The sequence below is a fragment of the Heptranchias perlo genome, chromosome 1, assembly GCF_035084215.1.
Source record: "Heptranchias perlo isolate sHepPer1 chromosome 1, sHepPer1.hap1, whole genome shotgun sequence".
Lineage (NCBI taxonomy): Eukaryota > Metazoa > Chordata > Chondrichthyes > Hexanchiformes > Hexanchidae > Heptranchias > Heptranchias perlo.
Genome location: NC_090325.1, coordinates 163,482,005 through 163,501,425, shown reverse-complemented (window position 1 = coordinate 163,501,425; position 19,421 = coordinate 163,482,005). Strand labels below are relative to the sequence as shown.

At 42.0% G+C, this 19,421-nt stretch overlaps 1 protein-coding gene across 8 annotated transcripts in view; it reads right to left on the bottom strand.

Moving 5' to 3' along the window:
- kiaa1109 (KIAA1109 ortholog) overlaps positions 1–19,421 on the bottom strand; it is a 460,818-nt gene that overhangs the window by 252,638 nt on the left and 188,759 nt on the right. For all 8 annotated transcript variants that reach the window (XM_067993249.1, XM_067993258.1, XM_067993276.1 and 5 more), the window contains 5 exons: positions 15,969–16,089; positions 13,503–13,649; positions 12,077–12,204; positions 7,412–7,614; positions 100–297 (listed from right to left, as the gene is read on the bottom strand). In XM_067993249.1, the coding sequence (XP_067849350.1) occupies positions 100–297; positions 7,412–7,614; positions 12,077–12,204; positions 13,503–13,649; positions 15,969–16,089 (797 nt within the window). The remainder of the gene's footprint in view (positions 1–99; positions 298–7,411; positions 7,615–12,076; positions 12,205–13,502; positions 13,650–15,968; positions 16,090–19,421) is intronic.

Below are 19,421 nucleotides of genomic sequence, written 5' to 3'. Positions count from 1 at the left end.
TCACAGCGTAATTTGGCTACAGGCAGGAATTAAAATTTTTCCTTTAAAAAAAAGAAATGTTTGTTGTGAACTGCACAGAAATAAAGAAAAATAGCCTACCTTTTATGGTTAAATTTTCAATACCACATTCAAACATTATCCATCCCCACTTCTCCATATTCTGAGGGGTTTTTGTTGTGTCTGTAGCTTTAAACAGTTCAGCTTCATCCATAAAAGTAAAATCTTCCAATTCTTCCAATGTGAAAAGAACTTTTGACTTCTCAAATGGAATAGCAGTGATTGCACATGTTCCTAAATCTTTTGAAATAAAAACATTAAAAAAATCATATGGATGTACATTCTGAAATTTCATTAGAACAATTTTTAGTATACAACAGTCCATTTAGAAAGCTTCTACAGATTTAGCTTTTGTAGCATTTTTTTCTTAATACAAACATAAACTCTGTATAATATTATTTCTGGATCACAGTTTTGACAATAATAATTGTAAAGAACTATCTAGAAAAGGGGTTTAAAGTTAAAAAGGTTGATGATACTTGGTCCTTGATCTTGAATATTTTTATTTTAAGCACTCAAGAAAACAAGAGGAACATGTGTAGGTTTAGTCTCCCAAAAGCTACTGCCAAAGATTTTGGGAGTTCAGAGATACTAAAATGAGCCATTTATTCTATGTCAACAAGGATCAGATGACATTTACATTGTCATCCTTTTTGATGACAAACTCTGCTTGATGCACCAACGACTGTAATTACATATGTCTGTGCAACTATTATCTAGTGGGCTTCCAAAGGAACATAAGAACATAAGAAATAGGAGCAGGAGTAGGCCAATCGGCCCCTCGAGCCTGCTCCGCCATTCAATAAGATCATGGCTGATCTGATCCTAACCTCAAATCTAAATTCATGTCCAATTTCCTGCCCGTTCCCCGTAACCCCTAATTCCCGTCACTTCTAGGAAACTGTCTATTTCTGTTTTAAATTTATTTAATGATGTAGCTTCCACAGCTTCCTGGGGCAGCAAATTCCACAGACCGACTACCCTGTGAGTGAAGAAGTTTCTCCTCATCTCAGTTTTGAAAGAGCAGCCCCTTATTCTAAGATTATGCCCCCTAGTTCCAGTTTCACTCACCTTTGGGAACATCCTGACCGCATCCACCCGATCAAGCCCCTTCACAATCTTATATGTTTCAATAAGATCGCCTCTCATTCTTCTGAACTCCAATGAGTAGAGTCCCAATCTAATCAACCTCTCCTCATATGTCCGCCCCCTCATCCCCGGGATTAACCGAGTGAACCTTCTTTGTACTGCCTCGAGAGCAAGTATGTCTTTTCTTAAGTATGGACACCAAAACTGTATGCAGTATTCCAGGTGCGGTCTCACCAATACCTTATATAACTGCAGCAATACCTCCCTGTGTTTATATTCTATCCCCCGAGCAATAAAAGCCAACATTCCGTTGGCCTTCTTGATCACCTGCTGCACCTGCATACTAACTTTTTGATTTTCTTGCACTAGGACCCCCAGATCCCTTTGTACTGCAGTACTTTCCAGTTTCTCGCCATTAAGATAATAACTTGCTCTCTGATTTTTCCTGCCAAAGTGCATAACTTCACATTTTCCAATATTGTATTGCATCTGCCAAATCTCCACCCACTCACCCAGCCTGTCTATATCCCCTTGTAGGTTTTTTATGTCCTCCTCACTCTCCACTTTCCCTCCCATCTTTGTATCATCTGCAAACTTTGATATGTTACACTCGGTCCCCTCCTCCAAATCGTTAATATAGATTGTAAAGAGTTGGGGACCCAGCACCGACACCTGCGGAACACCACTGGCTACTGGTTGCCAGTCCGAGAATGAACCATCTATCCCAACTCTCTGCTTCCTGTCAGATAACCAATCCTCCACCCATGCCAGAATATTACCCCCAATCCAGTGATTCTTTATCTTGAGCAATAATCTTTTATGTGGCACCTTGTCGAATGCCTTCTGGAAGTCTAAATACACTACGTCCACTGGTTCACCTTTATCCACCCTGTACGTTATGTCCTCAAAGAACTCAAGCAAATTTGTCAGACATGACTTCCCCTTCGTAAAGCCATGCTGACTTTGTCCTATTAAATTATGTTTATCCAAATGTTCCGATACTGTCTCCTTGATAATAAACTCCAAAATTTTACCCACCACAGATGTTAGGCTAACTGGTCTATAATTTCCAGCCTTCTGCCTAGTACCCTTTTTAAATAAGGGTGTTACATTAGCAGTTTTCCAATCTGCCGGGACCTTTGCTGAGTCCAGAGAATTTTGGAAAATTATTACCAAAGCATCCACAATCCCTACTGCCACTTCCCTCAAGACCCTCGGATGTAAGCCATCAGGTCCAGGGGATTTATCCGCCTTGAGTCCCATTAATTTACTGAGTACCAATTCCTTAGTGATTTTAATCGTATTTAGCTCCTTCCCTCCAAGAGCCCCCTGTTTGTCCAGTGTTGGGATATTCTTAGTGTCCTCTACCGTAAAGACTGAAACAAAATATTTGTTCAGCATTTTTACCATCTCCATGTTTCCCACCATTAATTTCCCGGTCTCATCCTCTAAGGGACCTACGTTTGCCTTAGCCACCCTTTTTCTTTCTATATAACTGTAGAAACTCTTGCTATCTGTTTTTATATTTTTTGCTAATTTATTTTCATAATCTATCTTCCCTTTCTTAATCAATCCTTTAGTTACTTTTTGCTGTCTTTTGAAGACTTCCCAATCTTCTATCCTCCCACTAAGTTTGGCTACCTTATATGTCCTTGTTTTTAGTCGGATACTATCCTTAATTTTTTTACTTAGCCACGGATGGCTGTCATTTCTTTTGCACCCTTTTTTCCTCAGTGGAATTTTTTTTTTTGAAAGTTGTGAAATAACTCCTTGAATGAACACCACTGCTCATGTACTGTCTTACCCTTTAATCTATTTTCCCAGTCCACTTTAATCAATTCCGCTCTCATACCATCATAGTCTCCTTTATTCAAGCTCAGTACGCTTGTTTGAGAACCAACCTTCTCACCCTCTAATTGGATATGGAATGTAACCATGTTATGGTCACTCATTCCAAGGGGATCCTTAACTAGGGCATTATTAATTAATCCTGGCTCATTACACAGGACCAGGTCCAAGATTGCTTGCCCCCTTGTGGGATCAGTTACATACTGCTCAAGAAATCCATCCCTAATACACTCAATAAACTCTTCCTCAAGGCTGCCCTGCCCAATTTGATTTGTCCAGTTAACATGATAGTTAAAATCCCCCATAATTATAGCTGTAATAATAGGAAGATACGAATATGATTAATGTTCAGACAAACAAGTTACGATCTTATCAAGATCAGATCTTTTTATTTTTATTGGTAGTGTTTTAGTTATTTCCTTTAGGTTTCTTTGCTTTTTAAAAAATGATTTGAAAAATAAACTGTGTTTTATAGTAGACAATGCCAGATTTAGAGAGAAGTAACATTTTCTCCTCACATCTACGGACTGTTTGCCACCAGCGGTTTTCTCAAGGTTAGAACTTTATCTTGTTCTTTCCAGTTTTTGTCCCTTCTTACCTGAAAGCGCTGACCCAAGTGGCCATTCTTCATGCACGAGTGAGGGAGCACAGAGTAGCAGCTATTGATGGAGTCTGGTTTCGACAGAGCCTATAATTGGGGATTTGGTGAGTATGGGGATTCGGTGCAGTGAGGGGTGAGGTGCATTTGTTTAGACAGCAGAGCGGAGAGGAGCGTACCGAAAGTGGGTCACAGCAACAACAAAACAAAACTGCAGTGTGACGTCACAGGTAAGGCAGTAGGTGGTTCGTGGTGAGTATCTCTTCTGTATTCTTCTTTCTAAGGTCTGTGGGCTAAGTAACTTATCGCATAAAACTAATTTTTTTTTTTAAAAACTAAACTTAATTTAATAAATTAAACAAGGCCAGTACTTGGTTCAACCTAAAAATAATTTGATTGGCATTGTAGTAATCAATTAAATAAATAAAATAGTTATGACAGGGCAGGAGATGTGTTGCAGCTGCAATATGTGGGAGCTACTGGACAGTTTTGTCCAGGGCGACTACATCTGTGGTAACCGTCTGCAGCTCGAGGAACTTCGGCTCTGAGTTGAGGAGCTGAAGTCCGAGCTGCAGACATTGCGATGCATCAGGGGAGAAAGACACTTTGATCCAGGAGGCAGTCACGCCCCTTAGACTAAATACTGCAGAATTGGCACGTGGTCAGGGACAGGAGGGTGTGACTGCGAGTGAGGCAGGCACGGGGATCCAGGAGGTAGTATTGCAGGAGCTTCAGCCTCCGCACTTGTCCAATAGATACGAGGTTCTTGCAGCCCTTGTGGAAAAATGCAGGGACGATGAGCAAACTGGCCACGGCACCATGGTTCAGGGGGCCATTCAAGTGGGGGGAGTAAATAGGAATGTGGTTGTAGTTGGCGACAGTATAGCTAGAGGGATAGACATTGTTCTCTGCAGCCAAGAGCGAGAGTCCCAAAGGCCGTGTTGCCTACCCCGTGCCAGGGTTAAGGACATCTCCTCAGGGCTGGAGAGAAACTTGGAGTGGGAGGGGGAGGATCCAGTTGTCGTGGTCCACGTAGGTACCAACGACATAGGTAGGACTAAGAAAGAGTTTCTGCTGAGGGAGTTTGAACAGCTGGGGACTACATTAAAAAGCAGAACCACAAAGGTGATAATCTCCATATTATTACCTAAGCCACGAGCAAATTGGCACAGGGTAAATCAGATCAGAGAGATGAATGCATGACTCAAAGATTGGTGGAGGAGAAGTGGGTTTCGATTCATGGGGCACTGGCACCAGTACTGGGGAAAGAAGGAGCTGTTCCGTTGGGACGGGCTTCACCTGAACCATGCTGGGGTCAGTGTTCTGGCAAACCGAATAATTAGAACGGTAGAGATGGCTTTAAACTAAATAGAGGGGGGGGGGCGGGGGGGGCGGGAGGGCTCAGGTGGGTCGAAGTTTAGAGTGATAAAGAGAAAAGACAAGGAAGCAGAACAGGAAAGTGATGGCGGTAATGATAAACAATGTGTCAGGAAGGGACAGAGCGTACAAACATAAGAGTACACCAGCAAATGGGGCCGGGGTAGAAAAGAATGGTAAAAAGACAAAATTAAAGGTTCTTATTACGAATGCTGCGCGCATTCAGATAAAGATAGATGAATTGACAGCACAAATAGAAACAAATGGGTATGATCTCGTGGCCATTACAGGACACATGATTGCAAGGTGGCCAAGGTTGGGAGCTAAATATTCAGGGTTTTTTAACATTTTGGAAGGATAGGAAAAAAGGTAAAGGTGGTGGGGTAGCTCTGTTAATAAAAGATGAAATCGGTATAATAGTGAGAAATGATCTTGGCTCACAGAATCATGGTGTTGAATCAATTTGGGTGGAGGTAAGAAATAGCAAGGGAAAGAAATCACTGGTGGGAGTAGTACATAGGCCCCGTAACAGTAGCTACACTGTAGGGTAAAATGTAAATCAGGAAATAAGGAGGGCTTGTAAAAAAGGTAATGCAATAATCATGGGCGATTTTAACTTTCACGTAGATTGGACAAATCAAATTGGCAAAAATAGCACCGAGGTGGAGTTCATAGTGTAATGTGGTGGGGGGCAGGGGTTGCCCTGTGTGACGCGGTGGCCTCCTGTGTGGGTGAGGGCTCTCCCCCGTGGAGTGCACCTTGTCACCTGCCACAGGCTGCTGGCTGCAACACGCCTGGTTGGAGGGAGACTGTTTCCCCCAGTGTGTGAAACACTCTGCGATGAAGGTAAAATCCCACACTTCCTCTTTTGACAGCTGATTCAGCTCATTAAATGACCTCAACAAGCAAGGTAAGTACTCTCAAGTGGAACCCCGCTGGCTTTAATTGCCTGCGGGATTCCCACCAGCGGGGGCCACGCACGCAGCCCCGCACGTCATCGGGGAACCCGGAAGTGGTCGGGATCGCGGCGCGATCCGGTCACGTGACCAAATATCGGGATTTTCGGGGCCCCCCCGCTGGAAACCCGACGCTAAAATCGAGCCCAAAGTGTCTGCAAAGGGATATTGACAGGTTAAGTGAATGGGCAAAAAATTTGGCAGATGGAATATAATGTGGGAAAATGTGAAGTCATCCATTTTGGGAGGAAAAATAAAAAAGCAAAATATTAATTGAATGGAGAAATATTACAAAATGCTGCGGCACAGAGGGATGTGGGTGTCCTCGTACATGAAACGCAAAGTCAACGTACAGGTGCAGCGGGTAATCCGGAAGGCAAACGGAGTATTGGCCTTTATTTCTAGGGGGATGGAGTATAAGAGCAGGGAAGTCATGCTACAACTGTACAGGGTGCTGGTGAGACCACACCTGGAGTACTGCATACAGTTCTGGTGCCCTTATTTAAGGAAGGACATACTTGCATTGGAGGCAGTTCAGAGAAGGTTCATTCGGTTGATTCCGGGTATGGAAGGGTTGTCTTATGAGGAAAGGTTGAACAGGTTGGGTCTATACTCATTGGAGTTTCGAAGGATGAGAGGAGATCTTATTGAAACATACAAGATTCTGAGGGGACTCGATAGGATAGATGCTGAGAGGATGTTACCCCTCATGGAGGAATCTAAAACTAGGGGGCATAGTCTCAAAATAAGGGGTTGCCCGTTTAAGACGGAAATTAGGAGGAATTTCTTGTCCCAGGGGGTTGTGAATCTTTGGAATTCTTTACCCCAAAAAGCTGTGGAGGCTGAGTCATTGAATACATTAAAGGCTGAGTTAGACAAATTTTTGATCAGCAAGGGAGTCAAAGTATATGGGGAAAGTGGAGTTCAGGTAATAATCAGATCAGCCATGATCTCATTAAGTGGTGGAGCCAAATGGCCTAATCCTGCTCCTATCTCTTATTGCCTTATGATTTCAGACAATGAGCGTTTGAGAATGGAGGATATCAGAGCTCATCCAAATTCTATTCATGTGACATCCACACATGCATTTTCCAGCAGGCCACACTGGATAGCAAACAGGATTGGCGACCATAGCCAGTTACAGTGATTCAAATACTGCTCTGGCTGAGATCAGCTAACTCAGACCCTCTGAGTGTGCAGGATAGTGTCCATCAGGGGAGTTAAGTTAGTAACTTCAATGTTTTTTTCATCCGCTACTCTTCTGGTAGCTGGTACAGATACTAGCTACGATATATATGAACAGCTAACTAGATTACTTTTGATTATGTTTTATAATGATCTTAAAATACAGACAAGTGTACACTGCAGTGCAACTATTTATACTTTTTTTTTTAAGTAAAATTTTATTCTATTAGTATCCTGATAAATGGACATTTATTTATTTAAACAGACATCTCAGATGACAACAATAAGTTAGCCATCTTACCTGTTGAGTTAAGACCTCGTAACTGGCCATGTATACGATGGACATTGAGCTTGGCTGCCAGTTCTTTTCCTCTCTCTGCGCCTGCATTTGACCTAAGAGAGCCAGATGACTGTGGTTGCATTTTACTAGCATTCACATACTTGTCAAATGCAACAGATGTTCTGCCTGCATCTGGATTGTTGATTCCATCTTCTACTATACCCCTATCAGAAAGAGTTGTACAAGACAAGATTCACAACATTCATTGCATGTGCAATGCCATCTCAAATATGCATTTTTTTTCCTAAATAACCACATTCTAAGGTTTAGCGTATTACATCCTAATTATTTTACTGCATCTAGATAATCTTGTGAGTCAACACTTGTGAGTTTATGTTTTAACAACTTGAGAGGATAAGTTTTCTTTATTAACACGTAGAATGCTCTGCATATTAGAAATATGAAGATTAAAAATTCACTATAATTTCTGACAGACTGTTTAAAACTGTTATTTCAGAACATTATCTGTCTGTGAACACCAAACTTTGAACTCAGTAACAAAAACAGTTTGTTCAATTTTAACCAAATTTAATAAATGACCACCTCCAGTGAGATGCGAGTTTGTTCCAAAAATGGGTATGTTATCCCATCCACGTGTCCCATTTGCACATGAAGAGTCACTTCAAAGGTAGTATCTTAACACAGTTAACTTTGCCAAAAACAATTACTATATAGCAACATGATATAACTACTGGCTTGAAATATTTACAAAACAGTAAAACTATCAAGAAATGTATTACATCTTCAGAACCCTCAAGATTTACATTCTTAAAAGACACAGTCCAAGTTAGCTATTATTTATAGGGTTTGGCAACGCAGTAACCTTTTGCTAAAAATTATTAAACCCTTAAAAAGAACACAGAAGGCCAAATGCAATTTACAATTTTTGTTACAGCAGATTTTTGATCCTGGCTATCATTTGTTTTCAAATGCAATTTCAGTCTTCTTCAGAAAAAGGAAAACATTTCTAATTTGGACCAATCAAATCAGACCAAGTTGTTTTGCTATTTAGGCATTGATCTGTTGGTATGGCAACACTCAAAATGAAATACTGGGATATAAGCAGAGCATCAAAATTACCTCTCAATACCACAATTTTCTGTAGGACAAAGTCGGTCAGTATTGATCACTTTACTAACTTCTGAACTATTAACCACAAAGCAATGACAGATGGTAAATATAATGAAAGCAAAGGACAGAAAATATGAAATGGTTCTCTCTTTACACACCATAAATTACATAGAATTTAAGTCCCCACCACTTAAAACCACCCACATTTAAATTAAGCAATCATTTAATAGGGCAAACCATTACCATTATTCTAAATTACAACGTTGTCGTGCGCCGGTTAGTTTGGGCAGAAAAAGGTGTTTCGTGAGCAGTTCGCACTTTGTTAAGCTGCAATTACCTATTATTTAATTACCTCAAAGTGGTGCCGGCTAATACTCAAGGTGTTTGTAGAAATTAAGAACACAATGATGGACAAATGCGTGAACAAGGGCAGTTTTCAAGCCTCAGTTAGATTTTTTTTAAATTAGTTGCTAAGAGAGGATTTCACGTGCAGAATACAGAAAGTAGAGGGGAGAACTGAAAAAGGATATAAGAGGGGGTATGCGAAAAGATTAGCGGGCAACATAAAAAGGAGCACTAAAGTCTTTTATAAACATACAAAGACTAAAAGGATATTCAAAGGAAGAGTGGGGTCGATTAGGGACCAAAAAGGAAATCATCTTGTGGAGGCAGAGGGCATGGCTGAGGTACTAAATGAGTACTTTGCAAACGTCTTCACAAAAGAAGAGGATGCTGCCAATGTCACGTTAAAAGAGGAGGCAGAGAAACTGAATAGTATAAAAAGAGATAAAGAGGAGGTATTTAAAAAGTTGACAGCGCTCAAAGTAGAAAAGTCACCCAGTCCGGATGGGATGCTTCCTAGGGTGCTGAGGGAAGTAAGGGTGGAAATAGCAGAGGCTTCGGCAACAATCTTTCAGAGGACTGGAGATTGCAAATGTTACATCCCTGTTCAAAAAAGGGGAGATGGATAAACCTACAGGCCAGTCAGCCTAACGTTGGTGGTGGGGAAATTGAGACTATATTCAGAGACAAAATTAATTGCAACTTCAAAAAACGTGGGTTAATAAATGACAAGCCAGTACGGATTTGTTGAAGGCGAATCGTGTCTGACAAACTTGATTGAGTTCTTTGATGAAGTAACGGAGAGGGTTGATGAAGATGGACTTTCAAAAGGTCTTTGGTAAAAGTGTCACGTAATAGACTTGTTAACAAAATTGAAACCCGTGGGATTAAAGTGGCAGCGGCAGCATGGGTACAAAAGAGACAGAAAGCAGAGAGTAGTGGTGAACGGTTGTTTTTAGACTGCGGGGGAGGAAGTATACAATGGTGTCCCCCAGGGGTCAGTATTAGAGCCACTATTAATGATCTGGACTTGGGTATAAAGGGCATAGTTTCAAAGTTTGCAGATGACACAAAACTCAAATGTAGTAAACATTTACAGTGAGAAGGATAGTAATAGGCGTTAGGAGGACACAGACAGACTGGTGAAATAGGCAGACACATGGGAGATGTATTTTAATGCAGAGAAGTATGAAGTGATGCATTTTGGAAGGAAGGAGGTGAGGCAATACAAACTAAATGATACAATTTCAATGTGGATATAGGAACAGAGAGACCTGGGGGTTCACATATAAAAATCTTTGAAGGTGGCAAGACAAGCTGATAAAGCAGTTAAAAAAAGCACACGGGATCGTGGGCTTTATAAATAGAAGCATAAAGTACAAAAGCAAGGAAGTTATGGTAAACATTTCTTAATCACTGATTAGGCCTCAGCTGGAGTATCGTGGCCAATTCTGGGCTCCATACTTTAGGAAGGATGTCAAGGCCTTGGAGAAGGTGCAAAGGAGACTTACTGGAATGATACGAGGGATGAGGGATTTGAGTTATGTGGAGAGACAAGAAAAGCTGAGATTGTGCACCTTAGAGCAGCTCTAAGTTTAAAGGGGGATTTAATCGCGGTGTTCAAAATTCTGAAGGGTTTTAGTAAGAGTAAATAAGGAGAAACTGTTTCCAATGGCAGGAGGGTCAGTAACCAGAGGACACAGATTTAAGATAATTGGCAAAAGAACCGGAGGGGAGATGAGGAGAATTCTTTTTATGCAGCAAGTTGCTATTATCTGGAATCCACTGCCTGAAAGGGTGGTGGAAACAGACTCAATAGTAACTTTTTTAAAAGGGAATTGGATGTACTTGAAAAGGAAAAAATTGCAGAACTATGGGGAAAGAGCAGGGGAGTGGGACTAATTAGATAGCTCTTTCAGAGAGCCAGCACAGGCACGATGGACCAAATGGCCGCCACTTGTGCTGTATGATTCTATGATATCTGAAAGCCACGTCCACTTTTGGTACTTCACAATTTAAATAATTCAATGTCCAGACTTTATCCGTTGGCGGCAGTTTGCAAGTAAAGCTTCTCCTTCAGTTCCCCTCATTTACTCACACAGAAAGCAACATGTCATGTTTCATATTTAACAAGTGATTCATATAAACCATCCAAAGCATACAGCAACCAAATCGTGTTAGCACCAACACGCCCGCTATAAGCGGTGGGGATTCCATATAAAAATTACAATGTGGAATCAGATCGTTCGACCCAACCAATCCATATTGGTGTTTATCCACCACATGAGCAGTAGTCCTAATCATAGGTGCCTGCCCTGTTCCCATAATCCTCTACCCCCTTTTCCTCCAATCACTATCTAAGCGTTCTTGAATGTTGACATAGATCGGGAATTTCCTCAGAGCTGCTCCCAATCGGCTGCCGTAACTTTGATGGAAGTGCAGCAGAAACCCCATTTAGGCATGCAAGCATGGTTTTGTCACACTTCCTACAAAGGTAGGGCAGCAGTGTGGGAGCAGCTCTGAGGAAATTCCCAGCCATGGTCTCTGCTTGAATCACTAACTCCAGTAGTGCATGCCACAGCCTCACAACCCTGTGCTCGTCCCCTAATTCCCTCAGGATCCGGTACTTGATGTCCCTTAGATTAACTAACATCTTGAATATTTTCTTTTTATTTTCATACTATTTCTCATCTCGCTTTTAACCAATTTAGGATTTACCTCCCTCCTGCCCCCCAATATCCTTTTTTATAAACTCTGAAACAAAGTAGTGATTGTAATGATTAAGTATCCCTGCCAATTTCTGCTTATCTTCTACTAACTCACTATCCTCTCCTTTCAGGGGTCCCACCTCACATTTAACAATTCTCTTTCTATTGATACTTTACTGTTCTTTGAGATATTTTTCTCATACTCCCTCTTTGCTTTCATTTGCTTTTCCCTTTCTTAGCCTTTTTTAAAAAAAAAGTGTTCTTGTAATCTCTCTCATTTTTATCATAACTCTTACAATTTTAGTTTGTTTCTAATCTCTTTACTTATCCATAGCATTCTGAAACTTGAAGTCGTCTCCTTTTTTGGGTGGAATGGCAATGCAGTATAAAAATTCTATAGCAGCAAGCAACAAATAATTAGCTATATATTGGCTGCAATTAGCCTTAATAATGCACCTTGAACGCTTTTAACAGCATTCCCCAAAATAAAGCTTTATTAATTTACCTGTTCATCAGAATTTGAGTAGAAATTCTGTCAAAACACAGTGCAACCAGAGAAACCTGAGTAACATTCTTGTTTGTGATAAAGGTGGGAGGTTCTTCCACTGATGCTTGCAAAAGACATAAATTCACCTGCAAGTTTTCAAAAAGAAATATCATATGTAGAAATTAATAGTAAGGTTTTAAAAAGATCAATTTTTTTTTAAATCTTGGGACTTGGCAACACTGGCAAGGCAGGATTCATTGCCCATCCCTAGTTGCCACGCATCAAGAATTAACCACATAGTATGGGACTGGAGTCACATGTAGGCCAGACTGGATAGGGGGCAGCAGGTTTCTTCCCCGCAAGGCGTGAGTTAGCCAGCCAGGTTTTTAAAATCATTTTCGCCATTTTATCTGAAGCCAGTCCACAAATTATCAGATTCAATTTCCCAACCTGCCAAGATCTTTGGGTTGCCAATCCAGTACCATAGCCACCGTGCCACTTACTGTATGAACTATATTAACATAAAGCACAAACACACTGGCTATTTCTCTATACAGTTTCATTTTTTAAAACAAAAACTGTTATGATGGCACATTTTCTCTTCAGATGTACATGTTGAGGCTGATAATTCAATGGTGTACAGCCATTGTGGTGAAATGCATCAGGTTCCTGCTTCCCAGAAAAATTAGCACCGGGTCATCAGGCCCACAACGTGCCCAAGGTCATCAGCACACCCCAACACAGGCAGCAAGTGCAGAAGGCCGGGAGCCAACCAACAAGCTGTGTGGTAGGCTCTATAGTCCCAAGTTGTAATTAAATGAGGCACCTGCCCCATAATGAAGCTGGTGTGCTGAGACAGTGCTCCAGTCACACAGTGCTCGTTTAGAAGAGATGATGAATGGAAGGCCGTCTTTAAATATTTTTATTTTAAAATTGGGCCACTCTGCCCACACTGTCAGTGCTGCCCTCGGGCCCAGCACCCCAATGTTCCTCCAGACGCTGGGAAAGTGCCTGATGCACAACAGGCAGCCGGCAGCCCTTCACTGGCTAGTGGCACCAGATAACGTGGCCATGGCACTCCCTGCTGCGTCACGAAAAATGTACCTGGAGTGCCAGTAAATTGTACAAATGATTGGCCTTGCAATAGTCATTGCATTCAGCCTATTTATGCACAGGTGCCAGTGGTCGCATTATTTACCCACTGAGTTGTTGCAAAATTCCTTCAGAAAGTCCACTGTGCAAGAATTTATTACATACAATTTATCCTCAATTTGAATATTAAAAAATAAAATGACTGTTTTCAAAACATTAATAGATTTTTACTCATTTCTGATCTTTAAAAACATGGGTAATCCTTGCTAGGACAGCATTGCATAACCCTAATGCAGTGTTCAAAAGCAAATATCCTGCAATATAAGCTTGGATAACTTCATGCTAATAATACCTTTGGTATGGAAACATTAGCTTGAAGACCTTTTATTTTCACATTATCTTGTTTAGCTGCTGGATTTGTCTGTGTCTGGCCTGATTTTGTTATACCAGTTGTGCCATTTTCTATTTTGGAGGCTCGTCCTTCGTGCTTTGCAGCTGTCTATAGAGAGAAAATTTTTGTTTAACAAAAATGTTAAAAATTATAAAGAATAAAGCAGCTTACCTTACCAATATCTACTGTTAAGAGAGAGAAATAAAACAATTACAGGTGGGCAATAAGGTGAATTCAGTTTATAATCTCTGCTGGGAGAAATCTAGGTGGCCTTTAATTATAGGTCACTTTTTAAACAGGTTTAAGTCAGAATAAATGGAAGCTGGTTTCTGGACATATTGATTGTACAATCTCAACAGAAAAACACCATAAAACACTGCACTGTCCGATTGGTGCAGGATTGTTACAGCTTGCTTACTGCATAGTTTTGCATCCTGCAAAATTGCTTTTTATTGAAACAGAAAATTACCTGACATTAGACTACCAGCACTTGTTTTGAAGTCCAAACCCAACTGCACATCAAATTTAGTAATTTTTACGTGTTTATTTTAATAGGCGCTTTCTCTTTCTGTGCATTGAGCGTGAGACATTCTAGGCAATCAGGTTCACATCTCCATACCTACATGGTAATTTTGTGTGTGTGTGCGCGCGCGCGTACGTACGTACGTATGTACGTACAAGCATATAAAAAGGTAGAAGTTGATCTCTGATCTCGTTGCCCTTAAAGAGTCAAGGCCAAGTGTTGTCTTCAGGTGAAAAGGGGTTATAGGGTGGAAGAAAATTAGACCGGAGGATGCAGACACATATTATACATTCAGTCCTTATTTTTAAGTAATACTTTGACTTGATATTATCTATGTTCATTTCTTGTCAATTTTTCCAATTATAAATGCCTATGTCCACATTTATAACAAACACTGGCCACGTAAACTTGCCATGTTGCAATTACACCTTCTTGCCATTGTTTGCACTACTTGGACTTCCAGAAAGTATTCAATAAGGTTCCAGAAAGATTAAGGGCTAAATTTTCCAAGACTCCAAGTCACCGACATGGACATGATAGGCCGAATGGCCTCCTTCTGTGCCTTAAATTTTCTGTTTCTATGATGGGGCCCCACATAGAGCGGCTGACTTATCAGAAAGTCAAAGTGGTTTAAATAGACAGACAGTCGCGGGCAATGCACATGGCATTTTTCAATAAGCAGGTGGTGCAGGGTCTTGGAAAAATTTGTCGAAGTTTTATTGGATGGATTGGAAAGTGGTTGAAATTGCAAAGAGTGTGGTTAACAACCAGAGGTACTCAGACTGTGCCGAGATTTCCCAGGGTTCGATGCTGTATCTTTTACTACTTATTATCAACAACAAATTTGAAGACAATACAAAACTGTATGCAAGAGTTGGCAATAAAGAGATTGTAGGCTACAAACCAATTCAATAATTCTGTAGTGGGAGTTGAACGAACAGCTTTCTGACACGAACAATAGTGCTACCAATTGAGCCAAATTGATACTGCGCTGAAAATCTCTAACATGTGGCATTTTAAACTGATATGTAAACTTTCTAAATATTAAAAAGTAAAAAACAGTGGATGTCCAAAGGGACTTAGGGGTTCAGGTACATAGATCATTGAAGTGTCATGAACAGGTGCAGAAAATCATCAATAAGGCTAATGGAATGCTGGCCTTTATATCTAGAGGGCTAGAGTACAAGGGGGCAGAAGTTATGCTGCAGCTACACAAAACTCTGGTTAGACCGCACCTGGAGTACTGTGAGCAGTTCTGGGCACCGCAACTTCGGAAGGACATATTGGCCTTGGAGGGAGCGCAGCGTAGATTTACTAGAATGATACCCGGACTTCAAGGGTTAAGTTACGAGGAGAGATTACACAAATTGGGGTTGTATTCTCTGGAGTTTCGAAGGTTAAGGGGTGATCTGATCGAAGTTTATAAGATATTAAGGGGAACGGATAGGTTGGATAGAGAGAAACTATTTCCGCTGGTTGGGGATTTTAGGAGTAGGGGGCACAGTCTAAAAATTAGAGCCAGACCTTTCAGGAGCGAGATTAGAAAACATTTCTGCACACAAAGGGTTGTAGAAGTTTGGAACTCTCTCCGCAAACGGCAATTGATTCTAGCTCAATTGCTAAATTTAAATCTGAGATAGATAGCTTTTTGGCAATCAAAGGTATTAAGGGATATGGGCCAAAGGCAGGTAGATGGAGTTAGATCACAGATCAGCCACGATCTTATCAAATGGCGGAGCAGGCACGAGGGGCTGAATGGTCTACTCCTGCTCCTAAAATGTTTTATTTTTAAAAAGTGAAATGAATATTACTCCCAGTGCTTGGAGCTATTTTCTCAAAGATACAATAATGGAACATATCATTCCACATCTAATTATCCGACCTGAATTCCACATGGCACTTACCGATTCTGAACTAGCTGATTTGCTGTTCAGAAGAGCCTCCTTCAGCACTTTAGCATGCAGATCATCCACAATTGCAGCAGGATGCCAAATGCTAGCAAAGTGGACCATCGCTTCAAAATATCTAACAATGAGAATAATTAGTAATTAGTTTCTCACATAGAAAGAACATAGACTGAAGAACTGAGACAGGTTTATTCAATAAAATATCTGTGCTATACTGTCCAATAGGGCGCAACAACCTGTCAATAATAATTTTCTTGAAGTTACTCGATTTTCTTTCAACAATCACAGTTCGCACGTTGTAAAAAGCTAGTATTGATATACTTATCAGAAGCATAGCATATAATTGCTTTACATAATTTTGTGCAGAAAATGCCCACTATTTAAACAAAGAAGTAACTCTTACTTAGATTGTGTGTCCCATCTACAATGCGACAAAAATAACCAACAAGTGCTAAGTAGCTCAGCTGGTTAAGTGCTAGGTTGCTCCTCTGGGGACTGGGAGCAGAACACCTGAATTTGAATACCTCAAGGGTTCACTCAGCCATTCTCACAGGAAACTGCATGTATTGTGCACAGTGCTTGGCACACTGTTACGAGTTCTGGCTTCAGACACTAACAACAAAAACACATGATGTGGAGATGCCGGTGATGGACTGGGGTTGACAATTGTAAACAATTTTACAACACCAAGTTATAGTCCAGCAATTTAATTTGAAATTCACAAGCTTTCGGAGGCTTCCTCCTTCCTCAGGTGAATGCTGTGGAAATGAAATCCTCGAACCTCTCGCATTTATAAATCACAGAACAATACCTGGTGATTACAGACATTCTTTCCAACTGCCCGTTGCCAAGGCAATCAGTGTGCAGACAGACAGGTGTTACCTACAAGGTCTCCGAATATACAAACCACCAAAAAAAAAGAGATAGAGAGGCAGAAACATGGAAAAGACAGCAAATGACCCGTTATATTAAATACAGATAACATTTGTTCGCTGGTGGGGTAACGTGTAGCGTGACATGAACCCAAGATCCCGGTTGAGGCCGTCCTCATGGGTGCGGAACTTGGCTATCAATTTCTGCTCGACGATTTTGCGTTGTCGTGTGTCTCGAAGGCCGCCTTGGAGTACGCTTACCCGAAGGTCGGTCGCTGAAATGTCCTTGACTGCTGAAGTGTTCCCCGACTGGGAGGGAACCCTCCTGTCTGGCGATTGTTGCACGGTGTCCGTTCATCCGTTGTCGCAGCGTCTGCATGGTCTCGCCAATGTACCATGCTCTGGGGCATCCTTTCCTGCAACGTATGAGGTAGACAACGTTGGCCGAGTCACAGGAGTATGAACCATGCACCTGGTGGGTGGTGTCCTCTCGTGTGATGGTGGTATCTGTGTCGATGATCTGGCATGTCTTGCAGAGGTTACCGTGGCAGGGTTGTGTGGTGTCGTGGACGCTGTTCTCCTGAAAGCTAGGTAATTTGCTGCGAACGATGGTCTGTTTGAGGTTGGGTGGCTGTTTAAAGGCGAGTAGTGGAGGTGTGGGGATGGTCATAGCGAGGTGTTCGTCGTCATTGATGACATGTTGAAGGCTGCGGAGAACATGGCGTAGTTTCTCCGCTCTGGGGAAGTACTGGACGACAAAGGGTACTCTGTTGGTTGCGTCCCGTGTTAGTCTCCTGAGGAGGTCTATGCAATTTTTCGCTGTGGCCCATCGGAATTGTCGATCGATGAGTCGAGCGTCATATCCCGTTCTTACTAGGTTTTTACTACACGATAACATCAACAAGTTCCATCCCACCATCAAGCTCACCATGGACTACTCCTCAGAATCAGTTTCTTTCTTGGACACACGAATCTCCATCAAAGACGGACACCTCAGCACCTCACTCTACCGCAAGCCCACGGACAACCTCACGATGCTCCACTTTTCCAGCTTCCACCCTAACCACGTCAAAGAGGCCATCCCCTATGGACAGGCCCTGCGAATACACAGGGTCTGCTCAGACGAGGAGGAACGCGATGGACACCTACAGACGCTGAAAGACGCCCGAGTAAGAACGGGATATGACGCTCTACTCATCGATCGACAGTTCCGACAGGCCACAGCGAAAAATCGCATAGACCTCCTCAGGAGACTAACACGGGACGCAACCAACAGAGTACCCTTTGTCGTCCAGTACTTCCCCGGAGTGGAGAAACTACGCCATGTTCTCCGCAGCCTTCAACATGTCATCAATGAAGACGAACACCTCGCTATGGCCATCCCCACACCTCCACTACTCGCCTTTAAACAGCCACCCAACCTCAAACAGACCATCGTTCGCAGCAAATTACCTAGCTTTCAGGAGAACAGCGTCCACGACACCACACAACCCTGCCACGGTAACCTCTGCAAGACATGCCAGATCATCGACACAGATACCACCATCACACGAGAGCAAACCACCCACCAGGTGCATGGTTCATACTCCTGTGACTCGGCCAACGTTGTCTACCTCATACGTTGCAGGAAAGGATGCCCCAGAGCATGGTACATTGGCGAGACCATGCAGACGCTGCGACAACGGATGAACGGACACCGCGCAACAGTCGCCAGACAGGAGGGTTCCCTCCCAGTCGGGGAACACTTCAGCAGTCAAGGACATTCAGCGACCGACCTTCGGGTAAGCGTACTCCAAGGCAGCCTTCGAGACACACGACAGCGCAAAATCGTCGAGCAGAAATTGATAGCCAAGTTCCGCACCCATGAGGACGGCCTCAACCGGGATCTTGGGTTCATGTCACGCTACACGTTACCCCACCAGCGAACAAATGTTATCTGTATTTAATATAACGGGTCATTTGCTGTCTTTTCCATGTTTCTGCCTCTCTATCTCTGTTTTTTTTTGGTGGTTTGTATATTCGGAGACCTTGTAGGTAACACCTGTCTGTCTGCACACTGATTGCCTTGGCAACGGGCAGTTGGAAAGAATGTCTGTAATCACCAGGTACTGTTCTGTGATTTATAAATGCGAGAGGTTCGAGGATTTCATTTCCACAGCATTCACCTGAGGAAGGAGGAAGCCTCCGAAAGCTTGTGAATTTCAAATTAAATTGCTGGACTATAACTTGGTGTTGTAAAATTGTTTACAACAAAAACACAGATCAGCACCACCTCATTGTCTTGATAGTGACAAGTGTCTTACACACATCAGCACAGTTTGCTCTGCTTATTGTTGTTATGGTAGCAACACAACTTACCAACAAGGACAGAAATTAACAGTCACACATGAATTTTAAGCGCTTATCAACCACTTGAAAAAAAACTACAAAGAAGTACAACTCCAACCTGATTTACCATAAGCTTGCACCTAGTATTTCTGGATCTTAGCCACACTGTCATAGGCAATACCGCAGTACAAATTAAGTGCTTACTCAAAGGGAGGAAGTGAAAAATTAGCAGACCAATCAACCCAGGCAC